Source organism: Coregonus clupeaformis, chromosome 21, assembly GCF_020615455.1.
Source record: "Coregonus clupeaformis isolate EN_2021a chromosome 21, ASM2061545v1, whole genome shotgun sequence".
Classification (NCBI taxonomy): domain Eukaryota; kingdom Metazoa; phylum Chordata; class Actinopteri; order Salmoniformes; family Salmonidae; genus Coregonus; species Coregonus clupeaformis.
This window is the reverse complement of record NC_059212.1, coordinates 15,421,769-15,446,159: the sequence shown is the minus strand read 5'-3', so window position 1 is coordinate 15,446,159 and position 24,391 is coordinate 15,421,769. Positions and strand designations below refer to the sequence as shown.

Here is a 24,391-nt window from a genome sequence, read left to right as displayed (position 1 = left end):
GTGTGTGTGTGTGCTTAACAATGATGATGTGTGTGTGTGTGTGTGTGCGTATGTGTGTGTGTGTGTGTGTATGTGTGTGTATGTTTAACAATGATGATGTGTGTGTGTGTGTGTGCGTGTGTGTATGTGTGTGTGTGTGTGTGTGTATGTTTAACAATGATGATGTGTGTGTGTGTGTGTGTGTATATGTGTGTGTGTGTGTGGGTGTGTGTGTGTATGTCCTCAGAGCAAGAAGTCGTGAGTTGGGAGAACTGAGAGACCTATGGCGTGGGTGTTGTCCATAGCCACCTGCTGATAAGGCCGACAAGATAGAAGTCTTTGTGCATTGTATTAAATACAAAGGCCCAACACAAGATGGGTCATGCACAAGATTTTAGTCAGACCAAGCTATAACATTATATATATTTACTACGACACGCTTTATAGTCACGTTATGACATCGTGTCCCGCGTACCTTTTTTAAATTATTCCGCAATGATAATTTATTCGAAAAACACTGTTTCTATCATAAAGAAAGTTCAGGCAAAGAAAATTCCACCTCTGTCGAACGGATAACATTTTTGCTGATCTTTAGAACATTTATCCAATAGTTGCCGTTTCCATTAGGCCTACACATGTCGCATAAACCTGGGTCTGTGGAAACCTGTCTACTGATCATGTGTTGAAAGCATTGGCTTCTCACAGGTGGGAGAGCTGGAGGTCGGGGGGCAGCAGGCTACATGTAGCCCAGTCTGTCTGCTGTCTTTTGTGCTGTACTGTTCTGTGAGGGTTGGCTGGGCTCTCATTTCACCCTGGGCCCTCTCGGCTGTGCAGCTGGCCTCACCTCACACTGAGCAGGTGTGCGCCTCCTCCAGACTCAGCACTTAAAACATACACAACACACACAAACACAGACATCACGCTGAGGGGAGCAGTCTCGAGACACAGCCTTGAGATGTGCACCCGAACAGGTGCACAAGTCTCATGCTCAATGGCCAGCCAAAGATAACTAAAGGGACATTTTGGCTGTAATAATGTTATTGATTTGCAAGAGTTCTGTTTGGTGATATTGTATTTATTCTCTCTTCAGTTTACAATTCAAGACCGAAGGGTTGGGGATTGTTGTGAAAAGGTTACATTTATTTTGAAATAGAACATTTGGGCGCAACCAGACTCCAAGGATGACTACGGAGCAATCACGAAAATATGGGATTTTTCTGTTTTGTTTTCCATTTTTGGCTGATGAATAAGTCGCCTGCCTGCGTGAGGCCGACTCTCTGCTGGGAGCAATGGCCCAGGGAACTCAGAAAGCAGACTCCAATGGGGTGTGTGTGTGTGTGTTCGTTCGTTCGTTCGTACTGAGCCTTCATTTTAGTCATTTTAGTCATTTTAGTCATTTAGCCTTTGCCTTCCATGGCAATGACTGCACGTTAACCAATGTGCACATTCCACAGTGCACTCCAGGCCACACCATAAGAGACACCAAAACCCCACAGCAATCCCAACCTTTGTCACATTTATGATTACTACAGTATAACATTTACCTGAAGGAGTTGTATTAAGTGTAATATATACAATTATTTGTTATACTGCTTCTGTGGTGTCATGTGAGGGAACAAGTGTTGCTCTAGCTATGTGAGTTGGAGGCAGATAAGCGTAATGGAGGCTCAGTAGTCAACTCCTGGGGTGAGTGAGGAGGTCAAGTCAGAACGAGGACCATCTGACACCAACAGATGGAGGGAGCAAACTTCAGATCAGGACTATAAGACCAAATGTTGATTTTGTGCACACAACAAATGGTTATTTCAGTTTAAATCAAGTTCGCTCCAATGGGCCCATCTCGACTTTGGAGTTCTAACATGCAATGTAGAACTAGGCCTATAACTGGACAAAAGGAAAGAAGTACTCTAGAATTAAATCATTTGTTCATTTTGCCAGCTGCAGTTTTAGCCTAACCACTGGACATCTAGTACAGTATAGTGTTACTGTCTACTCACTAGTACAGTAGCCTATTTCACACTGTCTTGCTGGTTTGTGTTCAATATTGGTGCAAAGTGCACCCTGGAACTTTACATTCAGCTGAATGTAGTTGGTCTAATAGGCCTGTTTGTTGAGTTGGTTGTTGTTGATTTGAATATGGTGTCTCATTGAGAGAATCACCTACCTACTCCAGTCTGGAGGTAGACTAGATACAGGTCCTCTCTAACGTTCTAACGTCTCTAATGTTCTTCTCTCTTTGTGTTCTAGAATGGAGCTGTTCCAGGGGAACCCGTGAAGACGGATAAGAACTCCAGGAGAGGGAACTGGGGGAACCAGATAGAGTTTATCCTCACCAGCGTGGGCTATGCTGTGGGCCTGGGAAACGTATGGAGGTTCCCCTACCTCTGCTACAGAAATGGAGGAGGTATGTCTTCACACTCAACACACTAATTATATAGTAGTAATGACAGCAATGCATTCTAGTTTATCCACAATACCTTTTGTCAGTGCTTTGAAAAGCAATCAAAGTAGCATGAGTTGTCAAGTATGCTCAAGTTTAAGTTCCTCACGTTGTGTCAGATGGATCCAAGTTATTCTTGGCTTCATTCCCCCTCAATTCAAATGTTTTCACTCCTACAGTTGGCTTTAGTCTTCTACATTACATTACATTATAGTCATTTAGCAGACACTCTTATCCAGAGCGACTTACAGTTAGTGCATACATTTTTTTTCTTCTCATACTGGCCCCCCGTGGGAATCGAACCCACAACCCTGGCGTTGCAAGCGCCATGCTCTACCAACTGAGCTACACGGGACTACATTTTGCGACCAGGGATCGCCATAGAAGGGCATACATATACAGTAGCCTGTGCATTAGGTCACACAATCAAATAGCTGAGTATTATAGCCAAGGGGACTGGTGTAGCTCAAGGCTAATAACATCACAATAGACTTTATCAGCTGGCTGTGGCCTGGTCTGTGGCCCAAAAGGCACTATATAGGGAATAGGGTGCCATTTGGGACGCAGGCGGTCTGCTCCTCACTCTCCAGTCCTTCCTTTAACCCATGATCTCAGACTACAGCACCAAAGGTCATTATTCCCCAGATCCATTGGCCCCAGTGGCCCCCCGTTAAACCAATCAAGCAGACAGAGGATTGCTGCCTCGCTTAGCATCCCTCTCTGTCTGATGCTCCTTAGGACTCAAATCAAATCAAATTGTATTTGTCACATGCGCCGAATACTACATGTGTAGGTAGACCTTACCATGAAATGCTTACTTACAAGCCCTTAACCAACAATGCAGTTTTAAGAAAATAGAGTTCCGAAAATATTTACTAAATAAACTAAAGTAAATAAAAAGTAACACAATAAAATAACAATAATGAGGCTATATACACGGGGTACCGGTACCGAGTCAATGTGCGGGGGTACAAGTTAGTCAAGGTAATTTGTACATGTAGGTAGTGGTAAAGTGACTATGCATAGACAATAAACAGCGAGTAGCAGCAGTGTAAAAACAAAGGGGGGAGGGAGTCAATGCAAATGGTCTGGGTGGCCATTTTATTAATTGTTCAGCAGTCTTATGGCTTGGGGGTAGAAGCTGTTAAGGAGCATTTTGGACCTAGACTTGGCGCTCCGGTACCGCTTGCCGTGCGTTAGCAGAGAGAACAGTCTATGACTTGGGTGACTGGAGACTTTGATAATTTTGTGGGCCTTCCTCTGACACATCTAGTATATAGGTCCTGGATGGCAGGAAGCTTGGCCCCAGTGATGTGCTGGGCCGTACGCACTACCCTCTGTAGCGCCTTACGGTCAGATGCCAAGCAGTTACCATACTAGGCGGTGATGCAACCAGTCAGGATGCTCTCAATGGTGTAGCTGTGGAACTTTTTGAGGATCTGGGGACCCATGCCAAATCTTTTCAGTCTCCTGAGGGGGAAAAGGCGTTGTCGTGCCCTCTTCACGACTTTCTTGGTATGTTTGGACCATGATAGTTTGTTGGTGATGTAGACACCACTCACCTCCTTTGGCTTGATGACATTTTCTCACTGCTGGCTGGCTGGCTGGCCGTAAACACAAACATCAGAGACCTTGCAATCTAACCACTCACTCAAAAGGCACTACGTTGCAGAAATAGGATATTGTCATGGGATGCTTTTCTATATGACCTTTTTTCTGTGTCTAGATCCAAACATGACCTTACAATTAGACTGCTTATTCACTGTGCGTTACATAGCAGAAAAATGAAATTGTCAATGTCATGGGATGACAACGTTTCTATTTCTGAACTGTTTTTCTATTCTAGACAGAAACATGACCTTAAAATCTGTCCACTCACTCACAGAGCATTACTTAGCAGAAATGGGATATTGTCATGGCATGGAAGTTTCTGTATATTTATAAATATTTCATTTGAATAACAATTAGATAAGCCATTGGTTGTGAGCAGCAATAATAAACGTATACCTACTTACAATAAGTAATAGTGTAAAGAGTTAAATAACACAAATCTGAATTCTAATCAATTTCATAACTGTTGACCTGTCCTTGTAGAGTTGACTGACCCATATGTTGTGTTCTACAGGAGCCTTCATGTTCCCCTACTTCATCATGCTGGTGTTCTGTGGGATCCCCCTGTTCTTCTTGGAGCTCTCCTTCGGACAGTTCGCCAGCCAGGGATGCCTGGGGGTCTGGAGGATCAGCCCCATGTTCAAAGGTGAGCCAGTTAACAACCACTGCTGCCATTGGTCAGTCATGTTTAAAACACTGCTGCCAATGCTCAGTCATGTTCAAAGGTGAGCCAACAACCACTGCTGGCGTTGGTGATTGGCATTACTATCACTGCCATTGGTCAGTGGCATCCAACTAATCACTGACTATCTGATGCTTAGGAAACTGAAAGATTGAAAATAAATTGCAGCATCTATTGTCGGCTTGGAATGCATATGTAAACATTCTTAGAAAACCTACAGATTTTCAAAATGTCTTCAGTCAGAGAGCCACAGTCTTGCCTGGTAGCATTCTGAAGTCCTCTACCCTCTCTCTCTCCCTCACTAGGTGTGGGCTACGGGATGATGGTGGTGTCCACCTACATCGGTATCTACTACAACGTGGTGATCTGCATCGCCTTCTACTATTTCTTCTCCTCCATGACCAACCTGCTGCCGTGGACCTACTGCAACAACCCCTGGAACACGCCCACCTGCAACGGCGTGGTGACGCCCACGGGCATCAACAACACCCTGGCCAACGTCACCCGCAGCCTGGTCACCGTTGCCGCTGAGGTCGCTGTGGAGGTAGTCAATAAGACCAAGAGGACCAGCCCCAGTGAGGAGTACTGGAAGTAAGGCCTTAGTGAGAGGGAGTTACTACTAGACCTGTAGAGTACTGGAAGTAAGGCCTAACACCGGACCCAGAGTCAGTTATCAATCTTTATTCGAATTCCAACAGATTTGATTCTAAATCTGTTGAGTACTGGAAGTAAGGCCTGAGTGTACACTTAAACAATTCCCAGGATTTCCAGAAGTCCTGGCTGGATGATTCCGGATTTCCTGCTTATTCCTATCTGATTCCGGGAATCTTCCAACCGGGATCTCTGGAAAACCTGGGAATTTTGGGAGTTACTGTAATTTTGGAACCCTACAGTAGCTGAGTGGGAAGGTGTGGGCACGGCTGACACTAAGTCAGGCCTACTAGATTAAAGAGACTGGAGTAGATGCTGCAAGGGTTAATACACACACTACTGCACCTAGATATGGGTAGTAAAGTAGCGTCCAACATGTTTTGGCACATAAAGTACACTATATATACAAATTAGTGGATTCAGCTATTTCAGCCACACCCATTGCTGACAGGTGTATAAAATCGAGCACACAGCCATGCAATCTCCATAGACAAACATTGGCATTAGAATGGCCTCAGTGACTTTCAATGTGGCACCGTCATAAGATGCCACCTTTTTATTTTTTAATTTTTTTATTTCACCTTTATTTAACCAGGTAAGCCAGTTGAGAACAAGTTCTAATTTACAACTGCGACCTGGCCAAGATAAAGCAAAGCAGTGCGATAAAAACAACAACACAGAGTTACATATGGGGTAAAACAAAACATAAAGTCAAAAATACAACAGAAAATATATATACAGTGTATGCAAATGTAGCAAGTTATGGAGGTAAGGCAATAAATAGGCTATAGTGCAAAATAATTACAATTAGTATTAACACTGGAATGCTAGATGTGCAAGAGATTATGTGCAAATAGAGATACTGGGGTGCAAAAGAGCAAAATAAATAACAATATATGGATGAGGTAGTTGGGTGGGCTAATTTCAGATGGGCTGTGTACAGGTGCAGTGATCAGTAAGGTGCTCTGACAACTGATGCTTAAAGTTAGTGAGGGAGATAAGTGTCTCCAGCTTCAGAGATTTTTGCAATTCGTTCCAGTCATTGGCAGCAGAGAACTGGAAGGAATGGCGGCCAAAGGAGGTGTTGGCTTTGGGAATGACCAGTGAGATATACCTGCTGGAGCGCAGACTACGGGTGGGTGCTGCTATGGTGACCAATGAGCTAAGATAAGGCGGGGATTTGCCTAGCAGTGATTTATAGATGGCCTGGAGCCAGTGGGTTTGACGACGAACATGTAGTGAGGACCAGCCAACAAGAGCGTACAGGTCACAGTGGTGGGTAGTGTATGGGGCTTTGGAGACAAAACGGATGGCACTGTGATAGACTACATCCAATTTGCTGAGTAGAGTGTTGGAGGCTATTTTGTAAATGACATCGCCGAAGTCAAGGATCGGTAGGATAGTCAGTTTTACGAGGGCATGTTTGGCAGCATGAGTGAAGGAGGCTTTGTTGCGAAATAGGAAGCCGATTCTAGATGTAACTTTGGATTGGAGATTCTTAATGTGAGTCTGGAAGGAGAGTTTACAGTCTAACCAGACACCTAGGTATTTGTAGTTGTCCACATACTCTAGGTCAGACCCGTCGAGAGTGGTGATTCTAGTCGGGTGGGCGGGTGCCAGCAGCGTTCGATTGAAGAGCATGCATTTAGTTTTACTAGTGTTTAAGAGCAGTTGGAGGCTACTGAAGGAGTGTTGGCATTGAAGCTCGTTTGGAGGTTTGTTAACACAGTGTCCAATGAAGGGCCAGATGTATACAAAATGGTGTCGTCTGCGTAGAGGTGGATCTGAGAGTCACCAGCAGCAAGAGCGACATCATTGATATACACGGAGAAAAGTGTCGGCCCAAGAATTGAACCCTGTGGCACCCCCATAGAGACTGCCATAGGTCCAGACAACAGGCCCTCCGATTTGACACACTGAACTCTATCTGAGAAGTAGTTGGTGAACCAGGCTATTTAGTCTGCCAATAAGAATGCGGTGGTTGACAGAGTCGAAAGCCTTGGCCAGGTCGATGAAGACGGCTGCACAGTACTGTCTATTATCAATCGCGGTTATAATATCGTTTAGGACCTTGAGCGTGGCTGAAGTGCACCCATGACCAGCTCGGAAACCGGATTGCATAGCGGAGAAGGTACGGTGGTATTCGAAATAATAGAATCCGTTCCACATTGAGTGAGGCGGGTTGCAGGAAAATATATTTTGTAGAAGGATGAAAAGTCTGATAGGGAAATATGTACGAAAAATACAAAAAAACAGGGTATTTACAGGCTATTTACAGACACACGACAAAAACAGAACTGCACTACTACGCCATCTTGGATTTTCCAACAAGTCAGTTCGGAAAATTTCTGCCCTGCTAGACCAGCCCCGGTCAACTCTAAGTACTGTTATTGTGAAGTGGAAAGGTCTAGGAGCAACAACGGCTCAGCCACGAAGTGGTAGGCCACACAAGTTCACAGAACGGGACCACCGAGTGCTGAAGCGCATAGCGCGTAAAAATCGTTCCAAACTGCCTCTGGAAGCAACATAAGCACAATAACTGTTCGTCGGGAGCTTCATGAAATGGATTTCCATGGCCGAGCAGCCGCACACAAGCCTAAGATCACCATGCACAATGCCAAGCGTCGGCTGGAGTGGTGTAAAGCTCGCCGCCATTGGACTCTGAAGCAGTGGAAACATGTTCTCTGGAATGATGAATCACGCTTCACCATCTGGCAGTCCGACGGACTAATCTGGGTTTGGCGGATGCCAGGAGAACGCTACCTGCCTGAATACATAGTGCCAACTGTAAAGTTTGGTGGAGGAGGAATAATGGTCTGGGGCTGTTTTTCATGGTTCGGGCTGGGCCCCTTAGTTCCAGTGAAGGAAAAGCGAGCTCCATACAGAAATAGTTTGTCAAGGTCGGTATAGAAGAACTTGACTGGCGCGTGCAGAGCCCTGACCTCAACCCCCTTGAACACCTTTGGGATGAATTGGCACGCTGACTGAGAGCCAGGCCTAATTGCCCAACATCAGTGGCCGACCTGACTAATGCTCTTGTGGCTGAATGGAAGCATGTCCCCGCAGCAATGCTCCAACATCTAATGGAAAGCCTTCCCAGAAGAGTGGAGGCTGTTATAGCAACAAAGAGGGGACCAACTTCATATTAATGCCCGTGATTTTGGAATGAGCAGGTGTCCACATACTTCTGGTCATGTGGTGCATGGGTAAACAGAAATGTTTGTGTATCTCTAGAAGGCATGTTGTTTTAGATGCTATAGTCCAGTCCAGTCAGATGGCAGGCATGTGTGCTTTGCTAATCCTGGCCTATGATTTAATCATCCAGCATTCAACAAGCATTACTCATACTGTAGTTGACTGTCTGAAGTACACAAGATTAGATGTTTAGTATATTTTCCTAGACAATAATAGTATCTTGATTCCCTAGTGAATGGGGAGTAGTGTAGCTGTTTTATTCCCCTAGCATAGAGATTAGGGCCCATTCAAAGGGAGCAGTGTGCTTGGTTATTGGCTTTCTAAATGGTTTGTGCTTAGCTTTCATTCTGGGTGGTGTCTTCAGTATACCATGAAAGGAGTTGTTTTCCCTGCCAATTGTCAGTAAAGATAATCCATTGTGTTGCCACCAAGTTGTTTTCGGTCATGCTACTATATTGAAATATGTGCTTCGCTCGCTGTAATGCCAGGGAACATCCGAACAATTCTCCTTCTCTATCTCTCATGAATGAACATATAGCCATTGTTTGTCCCTGCGGCACTGACTCTACCTTCTACATTTCTCTATTAAGATGCTGCTGTGAATAGACACTGTGATTAATTGTGTGTATTCCCCACAGACACTACGTGCTGCAGATCTCAGACGACATCGGGAATTTCGGGGAAGTCCGTCTCCCTATTCTGGGATGTCTGGCCGTGTCATGGGTGGTGGTCTTCCTCTGTCTCATAAGAGGAGTCAAGTCTTCAGGCAAGGTGAGCAGCGGTGTCTATCTCTCTGTCTCTCTCTTATTTTACATTTTACATTTTAGTCATTTAGCAGAAGCTCTTATCCAGAGCGACTTAAAGTTAGTGAGTTTTTTTTTTTCATACTGGTCCCCCGTGGGAAACAAACCCACAACCCTGGCGTTGCAAACGCCATGCTCTACCAACTGAGCTACACGGGACTACTCTTATATCTCTTTTCTCTCTCTCTCTTATCTCTCTCTTTCTCTCTCTTAGTATGAAAAAAAAAAAGTATGAAAAATGTATGCACTCACTAACTGTAAGTCACTCTGGATAAGAGCGTCTGCTAAATGACTAAAATGTAAATGTTATCTCTCTCTCTCTCTCTCTCTCTCTTATCTCTCATCTCTCTACGTTCTCTCTCACCTCCCCAATGTCATTGTTTGGGCCAGTAGTGTTTCCCGGTCAGGTTACTTAGTCTATGGTCAGGATAAACTCCTAGTCATAGTGTATCATTGACACACATTAGGAGATGTTGTTTCTCACTCTTCACCTCTCGACGGTCCTCAGGTGGTGTACTTCACAGCGACGTTCCCCTACGTGGTGCTGACCATCCTCTTCATCAGAGGCATCACCCTGGAGGGAGCTGTCACTGGCATCAAGTACTACCTGACCCCACAGTGGCATAAGATCCTTGACGCTAAGGTATGGATAATCATATAGGAAATGTAGTAAATATAGTAATAAGTCATGTAAATCTATGTCATTAGCTACTGTAGCTAGTTAAGTACTACTTTATGAGTTGTTAACCTTGACTGTTTATTCATCATATAATAGCTCTGTAGCTCTTCATAGCGTAACGTTATAGGCTGTCTCATCACACAGCTGTTGAAAGAGACTACTTTATAATCAGATGGAATATGCCTCAGATATGAAATAAGAGTGTTCTTCAGTGGTTGTATTGACACATGATTGTCTATCTGTCCAGGTGTGGGGAGACGCTGCCTCTCAGATCTTCTACTCTCTGGGCTGTGCATGGGGAGGGCTCATCACTATGGCCTCCTACAACAAGTTCCACAACAACTGCTACAGGTACTCTACTCTTCCTCTTCCCTCGCTTTTCACCCCTAAACTCTCCCCTCTACTACCAAATAAACCCTGTGTGCATCCCAAATGGCACCATATGGGCCCTGGTCAAAAGTAGTGCACTATAGAGGGAATAGGACACCAATTGGGACGCTTCTCCTGTCTGGGTTGTGTAAGAAGTGAAGGGCAGTGTGTGCGGTTACACTCCAGTACTTCTTCATGCTCGGTTGGAGTGAATCAGAAAGGGTCTTTGTTGCCTCTCTGGGTGCGATCACGCTACAGTGTCAGCAGTGATTAACAGAAAGGGTGCAGAATGGAGGAGGGCAGCTGCAAATCGCAGGAATTTATGGAGTATGGTGTGATGGTGTGCACTGCATGCCACTGTACTGTAGGTGGAGGCCAGAGGCAGTGCACTGGGAGTAGAGAGACAAAATGTATTTTTTTGACTCCTGTTAACCTTAAGGATTTGACCCTTTTTTTCAATGTTCGCCTAAAATGACATACCCAAATCTAACTGCCTGTAGCTCAGGACCTGAAGCAAGGATATCCATACTCTTGATACCATTTGAAAGGAAACACTTTGAAGTTTGTGGAAATGTGAAATTAATGTAGGAGAATATAACACATTAGATCTGGTAAAACATAATACAAACAAAAAATAATGTGTTTTCTATTATTATTTTTGTTTCCATCGTCTTTGAAATGAAAGAGAAAGGCCACAATATAATATTGCAGTTTAGGCGCAATTTAGATTTAGGCAACTAGATGGCAGCAGTGTGTGTGCAAAGTTTCAGATTGATTCAGTGAAGCATTGCAATACTGGACTATTTTGTATCAAGTCTGCCGAAATGTGCCAAATTGGTCAATTGCTACATTTTCAAGTACATAACTATAGAGAACATACACAAATGATATGGTAATACGAAATGTAAGTTTACACACTCCCAGGAATGTCATACATGATGTATCATTAGCTTATACACAAACTTTCACACATCTAGATGGCTGGGCGGGGTGGGTGTGGCGCAAGAGACAGCAGGGGTTCAAACTGTAGAACCCAGTTCCTACATTTGAATATACAAATTGATTTTATCAAACAAAACTATGCTACATTTTATCTCTGGGACCCTTAGGATGACAAATCAGAGCAAGATTACTGAATGTAAGTACATTATTTACCTTCAGAGGTGATGTATCAAACCAGTTGCCGTGATAAGTTTTTTGTTGTTGTGCATTCTCCTCAAACAATAGCATGGTATTTTTCCACTGCAATATCTACTGTAAATTGTACAGTGCAGTTAGATAAACAAGAATTTAAGCTTTCTGCCCATATAAGACGTCTATGTCCTGGAAAGTTTGCTGTTACTTACAACAGTCATGCTAATCACATTAGCGCACGTTAGATCAACCGTCCCGTATACGGGACACCAATCCCATAGAGGTTAAACCTGCGGTTGCATTGTTCATTGTAGTTTACGGTAGTCAAACTCAAAGCACCCTTGGAAACTGGAAGAGGTTTTCTCTTCTCTATAGCACCACCATGTGGTGAAAGTAGTGAAATGATGGACGGGATACTATGAATCAATGATAGTGTAGTGACTGATAAACCCACCAGTTGTTAGAAACCAGGAAAAATATTTTCTCACACCTCTCTCTATTTAGTATGATCATAATTTTTGCTTATGCAATTAATATTTAGACTGTTTAGTATGCATGAATCTGCACTGGAAGTATGTATGATGGTGAAATGCACAGATTGCCTCTTAGTGGTTACCTACACAGAAACCTATAAAACGCATACTATTTCTTGGTTTTTACTAATAAAATGTACTTCCTGTTTTCTCTTTTCTGATTGGTCGCCCATACAGAGACAGCATCATCATCAGCATCACCAACTGTGCGACCAGCGTGTATGCAGGCTTCGTCATCTTCTCCATCCTGGGCTTCATGGCCCACCACCTGAACGTGGATGTATCTGAGGTGGCCGACCACGGCCCTGGCCTGGCCTTCGTGGCCTACCCAGAGGCCCTCACTCTGCTGCCCATCTCCCCCCTCTGGTCCCTGCTCTTCTTCTTCATGCTCATCCTGCTGGGCCTGGGGACGCAAGTGAGTCAGTCAACCATGCCACAATGACATCCTGACTGTGTCCCAAATGGCGCCCTATTACCCTAGGGCTCTATGTAGGGAATTGGGTGCCATTTGGGATGCAACCCCTGTCTAATAGGACTAATTTTCGATATAATTTAAGGACTGCATGACCGAATGTAGTCAGTTGGGCTCAACTTGACACATGTTGATTTTGGGGGGTTTTCATGTTGGAGAAAGTGGGTTTTTGAGAGAAGTAGATATAAGAAGTCAATGCTGAGTGTTGACCTGTCAATGTGTCCCTGTGTGCAGTTCTGCCTGCTGGAGACCCTGGTGACAGCCATCGTGGATGAGATTGGTACTGACTGGATCATTAGGAACAAGACGGTGGTCACAGGAGGAGTGGCTATAGTGGGCTTCCTGCTGGGGGTGCCGCTCACCACACAGGTAATGGAGATGTGTACACACACATACACACAAACATACACATAAATACACATTAGGGTTGAATATTTTCCCGGTATTTTACAATGTTCCATCCCAAGAATAAATCACGTTTCTTCCGGGTAACCCGGTATTTCCGCCAAAACCGGAAGTGTCATTCAAAAGCATATAAATAGGCCTGTGTCTGGATTTGATTAGAGCTTTGATCGAAAATTCAAGCATGACGCTACCTGAGCCTGATGATCCATACATTAAATACATTTTATGAGCCTTAGCTACATTAAATACATTTTATGAGCCTAAGCCCAAAAAAGCCCAAATGATTGTGGCGTTATCCAATACATATATGATATATAGGCTACTGCACATTATGCACGACAGAAAAACATAAAATCCCATATATGTAGCTAGGTATATGCTCTCTTGGGTAAATAAATGAAACTAGCTCCAGTAGGCTAATCTTTTTGAGTGTGAACTGTATTGCTGTACTGTATTGTATTATACTGTCCTCTTAGTATGCATTTCGCCACTTTCTGTTGAACGCGGAATGAGGGAGAGTTCGGTTTGTTGTTTTGGACAGTTTTGAAAGTCTATTGAAAAGTTTCTTAGTAGCTAGCTACCTTTTGAGTTTGGATCCCGCGACGCGGTTGGCATCAGTTGCTGGGACCGCTACTATCTGTCCAGTGATCCTGCCGACCAAGGCCAGGTCTGATGAGCTGATTGGCATAGCAGCTAGCCTATCTGCTAGCTAGTTGCCTATCAAGCTAGCGCCTGGGTTTTCTTGAGGGCTTGAACGCAGCCCGCGACGCGGTTAGCCATTGTGGCTGGGACTGAGGATTGTCCCGGGCTTGTGGCTGTCTAGATCCCTGCTGTTTGTTGTTGTTTTCAATCTTCCCTAGCTTCAAGTGTCCCAATACTGGTGGAGTCAACTAATAAAAGAATGGACGACCTGACCAGAAAGGTCCAGGACCTGAAGAACAGTTTGCAGTTCTCCCGGGGTCAGCTCGATGAGTTTAAACAGATAAAGGCAAGATGACAGCAATCTGTAAATCACTGAGAGAGGACATCAGTTCTGTATGTGAATCCATGATAACAAGGCCGATAGTGGTCAACTTCCTGAGGTTCAAGGACAAGGTAGCTGTTCTGGAAAGAGCCAAGAACTTGAGAGGAATGTGTATCTTCCTCAACAAGGACTATCCGGAAGCTGTGCGTCAGAAGAGGAAATAACTTATCCCAGCCATGAAAGCTGCCAGAGCGCGTGGGGACATTGCTTACATCCGCTATGACAGGCTCATTGTCCACCCTCCCCCCAAAAGCCTGGAAGGGATGAGAGACCCAAGCCTATGGGTTTGTAGCGTCAACCCCGCAGCACACACCAACTGATTATTTTTGTATCTTTCTTTGTTTGCTCTTTTCCATATGATGTCTATCTCTGATATGCTACCCAGGAAAGAGCTGAAAATAGCCCATATTAATATATGTAGCCTTAGAAATAAGGTTCATGAAATCAATAACTTGCTAACATCAGATAGCATTCATATATTAGCCATTTCTGAGACTCACTTAGATAATTAATTTGATGATACAGCAGTAGCAATACAAGGATATAACATCTATAGAAGAGACAGGAATGCTTATGGGGTAGGTGTTGCTGTATATATTCAGAGCCATATTCCTGTAATGCTTAGAGAATATATATGTATTTTTGTAATTTAGCAAACGCTCTTATCCAGAGTGACTTACAGTTAGTGAGTGCATACATTTTATTTTATTTTCATACTGGCCCCCCGTGGAAATCAAACCCACAACCCTGGCGTTGCAAGCGCCATGCTCTACCAACTGAGCTACACGGGACTGTGTCAAGTGTTATTGAAGTGTTGTGGTTGCAGGTTCACTTGGCACATCATAGGCCTTTTCTTTTGGGGTGTTGCTATAGGCCATCAAGCGCTAACAGTCAGTATCTAAATAATATGTGTGAAATGCTTGATAGTGTATGTGATGTAAACAGAGATGTCTACTTTCTTGGGGACCTGAATATTGACTGGTTTTCATCAAGCTGTCCGCTCAAGAGGAAGCTTCTCACTATAACCAGTGCCTGTAATCTGGTTCAGGTTATTAATCAAGCTACCAGGATGTTTACAAACACTATAGGAACAAGATCATCCACATGTATTGTTAACATTTTTACTAATACTGAAGAACTTTGTTCTAAAGCTGTATCCGTACCCATTGGATGCAGTGATCACAATATAGTGGCTATATCCAGGAAAGCCAGTTCTGAAAGCTGGGCCTAAAATATTGTATAAGAGATCATACAAAAGTTTTTGCTGTGACTCTTATGTGGATGGGGTAAAAAGAGAGATGGGGCAAAAGGAGTGGCTAATAAGTCTGGCTGCACATCTGACTGGCTGACTTACTGCAAATTGAGAAATTATGTGACTAAACTCAACAAAAAGAAGAAGAAACTGTATTATGAAGCTAAGCTCAACGATATAAAGAGTAATGCAAAAAAAACTTTGGAGTACTTTAAATTATGGGCAGAAAGACGAATTCAACAATCCAAATCAGATGGCTTATTCGTCACAAAACCATTTGATGTTGCCTATTACTTTAATGATTACTTCATTGGCAAAGTGGCCAAACTTAGGCATGAAATGCTACAATGAACAGTGAGCCATCATACTCATGCATAAAAAAAAGACGTTTTGAATTTTGTAAAGTTAGTTGGGGGGGGGATTCTTTGTCCTCAGGTCTGGAGAGAAGTCAAAGTAATTATACTACCCAAGAGTGGTAAAGCAGCCTTTACTGGTTCTAACAACAGACCTATCAGCTTGCTGCAAGCTCTTAGCAAACTGTTGGAAAAAATTGTGTTTGACCAAATACAATGCTACAGTGGGGGAAAAAAGTATTTAGTCAGCCACCAATTGTGCAAGTTCTCCCACTTAAAAAGATGAGAGAGGCCTGTAATTTTCATCATAGGTACACGTCAACTATGACAGACAAAATGAGAAAAAAAATCCAGAAAAGCTAAATGACTACATGTTTTGTGTGGACCCCGGGAAGAGTTCGCAACAGCTAATGGGGATCCTAATAAAATACCAAATACTGTATTATATGGACTGGAAATACACACATTGTTCAAACCCATGATAAAGCAGGGAGAGAACATGCAATTCGGGTGCAGCACATGTGGCCTACAAAGTACAAATCTAGGCTAGCGAATTTGATTTTAATTTTGAAATATAATATTTGTATAATTAGTAGGCTGGCGCATATATACCTTTCATATAATATTTCCCCTAATGTTATTAGCCTACCTCCTCTTTCTCTCTCTGTTGTTGCTTCATTCATTCCTCGCTTTCAACAGATAAATGAAATAAGTTTTGTTGTCCTTATCTTCATCATTCTAATGACATGCTTGAATAATATAGGACTAGAATTAGATGCAGACGGCTTTCATTTGTCTTCACAAAGATTGAATGGGTCTGAATAAATAACTGTTATAGCCTACCGCCATCGCACGTTCGCTCTTCAAACTACCCGTGAGTTCTATTGGCTGCTGTATTTAACATTCAGCAAACAAGAGCTTGCGTCCCTCTTCGAATAGTATATCGGAATAAGAAATGCTAAAGAAAAAATGTCCAGCAAGCTATTCTAGTCTAGCTTTTCCTCCATGGGACTCCAAGAGCTAAGGAGCGTTTTTTAAGGAGGGAGGCCAGCGAAGCATAGGTGCGTGCATATTGCGCAAGAGACAGAGGCTATAAGTTAGAAGCTTATTATGCATAACCCATCATTCATTAGCTAAATATAAGGCTAAAACTGCATTGAATGTATTACCTGAAAGAGGTAGGCTAGTATATCTATCTATCTCAATCTTGAACAGGATTATCTATTTTGGATGCAATTTGAATGGAATTGATGGAGAGAGAAAGACTGTGAGAGAGTGCTCGCACGTGCATGGATTTAAAGCAACAATATTTAAGTGATAGGCTGTTTTAAAACTCTGCAGCTGCAATAGAAAATAAATACAAAATCTTTACAATTAAACCCCCGAAAGCCAGATGGAGCAGTGGAGGCTGCTGAGGGGAGGATGGCTCATAATAATGTCTGGAATGGAGTCAATGGAATGGTATCAAAGACGTGGTTTCCGTGTGGTTGATACCACTCCATTGACTCTATTCCAGCCATTATTATGAGCCTTCCTCCCCTCAGCAGCCTCCACTGAGATGGAGATGGTTAATTAGACGCGCATTCTGTCTTTATATTACTGTAGCATAGACTATGCTGCAGCAAATGTTGGCCTACCTGTCACAAGAAAAAAAGTTACCATGATGAGATGATAGGTCTACATGCATTGTGAACTGCGCTCCATACTGAGATGGTCTGTATGTCCCCACCCTGAGCGTTGATGATTCATGCAGAGAGAAGGCCGTAGAGAAGCCAGATTTAGACATCGCATATAATTTAACAGCTCATAGAAATCATTGATTATAATGTTTCAGTTTCTTGCTGTTGTTTATCCCGGGAAAAGGGAGTTGTTTTGGGCGGTAAATCTTGGTAACCGGGTTCCCGCCATTCAACCCTAATATACATGCATGTGCGCACACACACATAAACACACACTTAATTATTCAGGGGTATAATCATTAGTCCAAACAAATATTCAGGATGTATACTGATGTTGTATTCTCCACTTGTGCTCTCATGTCTTTAGGCTGGGATCTACTGGCTGCTGCTCATGGATAACTACGCTGCTAGTTTCTCTCTGGTTATCATCTCCTGCATCATGTGCATCTGCATTATGTACGTCTATGGTGAGTCCAACTGTCTTTCCTTGATTATAAATATATATTGTCCACAACACTCTGCCAAGGCTATTGGTGACAGCTAATCAAACTGACTGAATGACTGACAACAAGCTGTACTGTTTGTGTTCAGGACACAAGAAATACTTCAAGGATGTTGAGATGATGCTGGGTTTCCCCCCTCCAATCTTCTTCCGGGTCTGCTGGAGATTCGTGTCCCCCATCATCATATCTGTAAGAGCATTTCATCAGCCCCCTCTCCAGTAGCTACCACTCCACGGCCTCGGAGTTGGCATGTTTTAGAGGCTTCACCTGCTCTGCATTCCATTCATCTGTATGGCAAGACTTTCACTTTTGCCTTGTTCTCAACAAAACCTGTTGTGCAAAATATCTTTCTGCAACAGAATGACCTAGACCTAGGACACAACTTGATGAACATACTGTATGGACTTTATGCAAATGTCAATGTTGGTCTGTTTCAAAGTTTTCATGTACTTGTCCATAGAATGACATATAGAACAGAGTGACTAGTGATTTGTAGGATCTCTGTGAACTTGACATGAATAGTCCCTCTCTGTCTTTGTATTTCCAGTTTATCCTGATCTTCACAGTGATCCAGTACAAGCCCATCACCTACAACGACTACGTGTACCCTGGCTGGTCCCTAGCCATCGGCTTCCTTATGGCCATGTCCTCCGTCATCTGCATACCCATCTATGCTCTCTACAAGATCGGCAAGTCTGAGGGAACCACATTTTTAGAGGTAAAATCCACAGGATCTTTTTAGTAGAGCTCTGTCTGTGTTTAGTGTTGGAAGCAGATGTGGTTGGTATTCTAAGACTGGTGAAAGTGTTGTTTTTGTTTTGTTTGTTAAATGGAACATTTAGTCGAAGTGGTGCTCGATCTGAAAGAAATGAATGGTAAAAGGGAGAACCCGATTGGTGTTATGTTATTACGTAACTTGTATTACATAATTTTCTCAACTGCTTTACCTGCCTCTAATTAGTAATAAATAATAAACCTATGTTGCTCCCATCACGTTGACCTCTGACCCTCTACCCCTTACAGCGGTTGAAGAATTCGTGCAAGCCAGATATGAAGTGGGGCCCGGCCCTGAGTGAGCACCGGATAGGCCTCTACGCCACCCCAGGCTCAGATGGAGAGGTGGAGGTGTGTCCCCTGAAAGAGAAGGAGAAGGAGGATGAGAAGAGGGATGAGATCAGCCTCACCATCCAGGGCAGCAACGGCTCCACAGCACACAACACTACCCCCAGCACATAGAGGCCCCTCCTGGGCCTGCGCCAGTCCCCACCCAACCACCCTTTCCCACAGCACGTGGGGGAGAGCCCGCTCACTGGAGACCTTTACATATTGTAAGGGCTTATTATTTCTAACCTCTCTAAATTGGTCGTCATCCAAAATAATTTAACTTCTTGTTTCGACGTCATTTAATAATGCTTTTTTTTTTCTCCTCTTCATATTATGCAGGCGTGTGTACACACTGTGTGTACATGGCACAATAGGGGAGGGACAACATTTTTCTCCTTCATCTGTAAAGATATCCATCGGAATTGGCAACTTTTCTAGTGACAGTGCTGGGGTTTTTAAAGCTGGAGGCCAAGTGTTCTTTGGGTCAGTGCTGTAGACATCCAAATGGAACCACTCTAGGGACTGATCTTTCCCTTCTGCTGTTTTGATCTACGTTATAGCTTTTGGCTCTCAGTACCCTCTAATACAATATAGTCTCCATTACTCAGACTGTTACGTATGCTGCTTTAGGGTTACCCATAACAACTCATATTGGAGTAAGCCAATGGCTTTTTAGCTACTGATCTGACAAATATTTAATTTGACTAACTACACAGTTAAGCCCTTGTACTTCCAATGATGGCAAACAACTAACATACATTACAGCACCAACCCCCCTCACACACAGAGAATGTTGGTCTCCAGCTTTCTGAACAGCTACCCTGACTGAAGCACATCACTTCCTAATGCCCATTCTCAGGGTCCCAAAACGATTTCCTACTTATTGAACACATTTACTCAATAACTGAGTAAATGTTTCTATGATTATGGTAGGCTTTACATAAGAGAGGGAGCTAAGAAAAAGACAACCATAACATGTTCACACACAAAAACAAATGGGTGGATGGATGGATGCAACTCAGTACAATAAAGTGCCATCTCTCTTTTAGTCTTCCAGGCATTTCCGTGGGAAATGCATCTCGAAATGTGGCATCTCACTTGTGGCATCTCATTTGTGAAGGGAGCGTTTGATTGAGGACCGAAGCAGCTAGCATATCGAGGAGGGAGTACACAGTGGTGTTGCCTCATAGCCTCTGTTACTCACAAGTAGGATTTGCCCCAACCAGGCATGTTACCAAAAAACATGTTGAACATGCATGAACTTTAATATCTCGGTGGCATAGCTGGAGTATGTGTCTTTGTTAACTTTTTCAAAACTGAGAGACTTGCATCAGCAGGTATCTTTGCAGAGGAAAATACATGTATTTACAGGCATTTTAAAGCTCTGAGCCACGTAGTGGTGTGATTGGATGTGGAAACAGGAAGGAGAGAGGCCATTGATTCGCCTGGAGAAGGAGTTAAAAAAAAACATCAGTCATCTTTACTGAATTATGTAGTTTATATGTAGTTGTATAGTATCGTTCTCTCTATAGAATGTTCTTATTTTTATATTTTATTATTGTAAAGTAACATAGTAAATAATTATATGGAAAACGTGTTGATTTTGTAAAGAAGCAACAGCATCTTAAGAAATAACAGTAATGTTTACCATTCCTCATCCATGACTTGATTTTTTTATTGGTAATTGTTTTATTTTAGGGGGTTGGAGTGGGAGGGACATGTATTTCAGTCACTTTGTGACAGGATGCTGTGGGGGTTGGGTTTAGGGTGGGAGTAGTGCTCTCACAGATTGCTGGAATTGGCAATTGTCAAGAAGTCCCATCTCTCCATCTAATTTGAAGCATTCGTCTCTGCTCTGTTACATCTGTGTTGCAGTGAGGCAACGACCTGTCTGTGGTAACATCGTAAATCCACTGTGTCCTTGCCTGGCCTGCACTGATGGAGAGAGGTAGTCTGGCAATGTAGCTGCTAAAGTGCTAGAGCATCGCATCTTAGTGAAACTTCCGATTTTTTAGTTTCTTCTTTAGCCAGTACGTCACTGTATATAATGTTCAACATCTTTTATCTGACTGCATAAATCCAGTTTCTGCTGTCATATGACTATGAGTTGTTCACTTCCATGTTACTTCAGTTTCACGGTGTTAAAAGTGTAATGACAGTTAACTATCCAGACATGATCCTAAATGGAAATGAAACGTTGCAGTCCAACAGGAGGCATATCTGACACTCAGGGTAGTAGATAGGTGTTATTTGGTCCCGAATGTGGTGACATTTGGGACATACCCAAAGTCATTGGTTATTTAAACAAAAAAAACAAGCACACCAGTAGGTTAGATACAGCACAACAGACTCAAGTTTGACTTCAGATGGAAACAGACTAGTGTGTTCTCCTGTGATGATGACAGAAGCACAGTACGACTACACTAATTCATCTGTTATAAAGCAGAGGAGAATGACGATAGCACAGGATATTAATAATAATGATGATTTTAACTGATATGTGTGTCTTCAAGTTCTAAACACAATATGGATACATATCATTTTGGTAATAAGGAGTTTAAATGGTTGAGATAAAGTGGGTTAGTATATAATGGCCCAGAAGACATAATTTGATAACATAATTAAATGATGTATGGTTATTCTCGACATCCGGCTCAGGCCAGGGAGTCCTCTAGGGCTTTTACTTCTTCTTCCTGTTGCTGTTGAACTGTTGACTTGTAGTTCTCTTTATAACAGTAGTAAGTTAGGATAACCACCATGCTATTGCAACCCTTTGGTCTCTGCTGTCCCCGGAATTATTCCTCTAGCAGATACTTGTACAGTAATGTAAAAAAAAATTGGAACTGGTGTTTGTTTTTTTATGTTTTTATTTGGGGGTAGGCGGGGTATTTTTATTTTCTTGTAATAAAATTTGCCAATGTTTAGTGTAATATGTATTTCTGTGTAGTGGATACCCTACTGCTGACTACTATTTTTAGATCAGGATAGTGTCAGTATTGATGTCATATAATTCTAATCAATCAGTAACTATCCATCTTTTCATCTAACAAAACACAATCTACCTTTTTAAGAGATATTTTGTTTTTGTACTAAACAAACATGTATTTTATCGTCAAGTTTTATCATCCATGTTCAATGACACTACCTTTATCTTGTTCTAAAAGGCAGCTGATATCAAAAGTATTGCCAAACAAAAGTTTGGGTTGAAACTTGAAATTCAAAGGAATGCATTTAACAGTATGTTCTGTTGGAGGTACATGACATGTCTGCAGCTACATGACTGTTGGGGAAAGTACATAATAAGTGTTAATCTATTTTACATAGTAATAATGCCAACACTGTGGTACTGTACTACAGTCACATCTGTTTACAATATAGCGACTGTGCTGTAAATTCGTTTGCGTAAACAGACTGGCCTTTTCAATTTGGTGGAGGAGTAATTTACAAAACAAGAAAAGGAAATCAAACACCATAATCAGTAACATTGTTTAGGGCCCAGTAAGAGTAGCTGCTGCTGCTTCAGCTAATGGGGATCTGAATAAAATACTAAATAACATCGTAAATACAGGAAATTACATTAGATGAATGTATTGGGGGACTTTGTTTTCATCTTATTCTTCCTTTTTTTGTCACTGGGATTATTTCATTAACTTGGCATTTTATCATTTGGTGAGACCCTGCCTTTAAAATTATAAACATAAGCAGGTAGTGTCAAATGTGCACTCAAGGACACATTGGATGAATATTAATATCTTTGACATTGTTTAGAAATGAATTGTTCATCAACTCATATTGAAATCACTGTAGTAAGTATTCTATATATGGGATGAATATATGTTACCAATTCTGGAAATTGATAGTAAGCCTCTACTGTACTAAAACTGATTTATCTGCTCTGTGGTTCGCTACAATCAGAGATCTCTGAATTTCTTACTCATAAAAGTGTTTTTACAAGTTGTTTCAGCACTTTAAATCAAGTAATGTGTTTATAACATATCTAATAATACAAACTTCCATTTTGAAATAAGGTATTTCCAATGGTCTGAGTAAACTGTTGTCACTCAGCAGAGTAGACACGATGTTATGCCAATGTAAATTATATCATAAGGGAGAATAAAGCACAAATGAAATGAACACAGTACTGGTACGTTATCACTGCTCAAAAAAATAAAGGGAACACTAAAAGAACACATCCTAGATCTGAATGAAATAATCTTATTAAATACTTTTTTCTTTACATAGTTGAATGTGCTGACAACAAAATCACACAAAAATTATCAATGGAAATCAAATTTATCAACCCATGGAGGTCTGGATTTGGAGTCACCCTCAAAATTAAAGTGGAAAACCACACTACAGGCTGATCCAACTTTGATGTAATGTCCTTAAAACAAGTCAAAATGAGGCTCAGTAGTGTGTGTGGCCTCCACGTGCCTGTATGACCTCCCTACAACGCCTGGGAATGCTCCTGATGAGGTGGCGGATGGTCTCCTGAGGGATCTCCTCCCAGACCTGGACTAAAGCATCCGCCAACTCCTGGACAGTCTGTGGTGCAACGTGGCGTTGGTGGATGGAGCGAGACATGATGTCCCAGATGTGCTCAATTGGATTCAGGTCTGGGGAACGGGCGGGCCAGTCCATAGCATCAATGCCTTCCTCTTGCAGGAACTGCTGACACCTCCAGCCACATGAGGTCTAGCATTGTCTTGCATTAGGAGGAACCCAGGGCCAACCGCACCAGCATATGGTCTCACAAGGGGTCTGAGGATCTCATCTCGGTACCTAATGGCAGTCAGGCTACCTCTGGCGAGCACATGGAGGGCTGTGCGGCCCCCCAAAGAAATGCCACCCCACACCATGACTGACCCACCGCCAAACCGGTCATGCTGGAGGATGTTGCAGGCAGCAGAACGTTCTCCAGACTCTGTCACGTGCTCAGTGTGAACCTGCTTTCATCTGTGAAGAGCACAGGGCGCCAGTGGCGAATTTGCCAATCTTGGTGTTCTCTGGCAAATGCCAAACGTCCTGCACGGTGTTGGGCTGTAAGCACAACCCCCACCTGTGGACGTCGGGCCCTCATACCACCCTCATGGAGTCTGTTTCTGACCGTTTGAGCAGACACATGCACATTTGTGGCCTGCTGGAGGTCATTTTGCAGGGCTCTGGCAGTGCTCCTCCTGCTCCTCCTTGCACAAAGGCGGAGGTAGCAGTCCTGCTGCTGGGTTGTTGCCCTCCCTACGGCCTCCTCCACGTCTCCTGATGTACTGGCCTGTCTCCTGGTAGCGCCTCCATGCTCTGGACACTACGCTGACAGACACAGCAAACCTTCTTGCCACAGCTCCCATTGATGTGCCATCCTGGATGAGCTGCACTACCTGAGCCACTTGTGTGGGTTGTAGACTCCGTCTCATGCTACCACTAGAGTGAAAGCACCACCAGCATTCAAAAGTGACCAAAACATCAGCCAGGAAGCATAGGAACTGAGAAGTGGTCTGTGGTCACCACCTGCAAAACCAGTCCTTT

The 24,391-nt window shown here is 43.0% G+C and overlaps 1 protein-coding gene across 5 annotated transcripts in view; it reads left to right on the top strand.

Annotated features, from left to right (window-relative positions):
• LOC121535224 (sodium- and chloride-dependent glycine transporter 1-like) overlaps positions 1–21,798 on the top strand; it is a 92,306-nt gene extending 70,508 nt beyond the window's left edge. For all 5 annotated transcript variants that reach the window (XM_041842067.2, XM_041842070.1, XM_041842066.1 and 2 more), the window contains 12 exons: positions 2,227–2,383; positions 4,545–4,676; positions 5,018–5,303; positions 9,197–9,329; positions 9,870–10,004; positions 10,288–10,391; positions 12,254–12,491; positions 12,783–12,917; positions 17,629–17,728; positions 17,853–17,953; positions 18,312–18,482; positions 18,788–21,798. In XM_041842067.2, coding sequence (XP_041698001.1) covers positions 2,227–2,383; positions 4,545–4,676; positions 5,018–5,303; positions 9,197–9,329; positions 9,870–10,004; positions 10,288–10,391; positions 12,254–12,491; positions 12,783–12,917; positions 17,629–17,728; positions 17,853–17,953; positions 18,312–18,482; positions 18,788–19,000 — 1,905 coding nt within the window. In that variant the 3' untranslated portion in view covers positions 19,001–21,798. The remainder of the gene's footprint in view (positions 1–2,226; positions 2,384–4,544; positions 4,677–5,017; positions 5,304–9,196; positions 9,330–9,869; positions 10,005–10,287; positions 10,392–12,253; positions 12,492–12,782; positions 12,918–17,628; positions 17,729–17,852; positions 17,954–18,311; positions 18,483–18,787) is intronic.
• Positions 21,799–24,391: the final 2,593 nt, after the last annotated feature.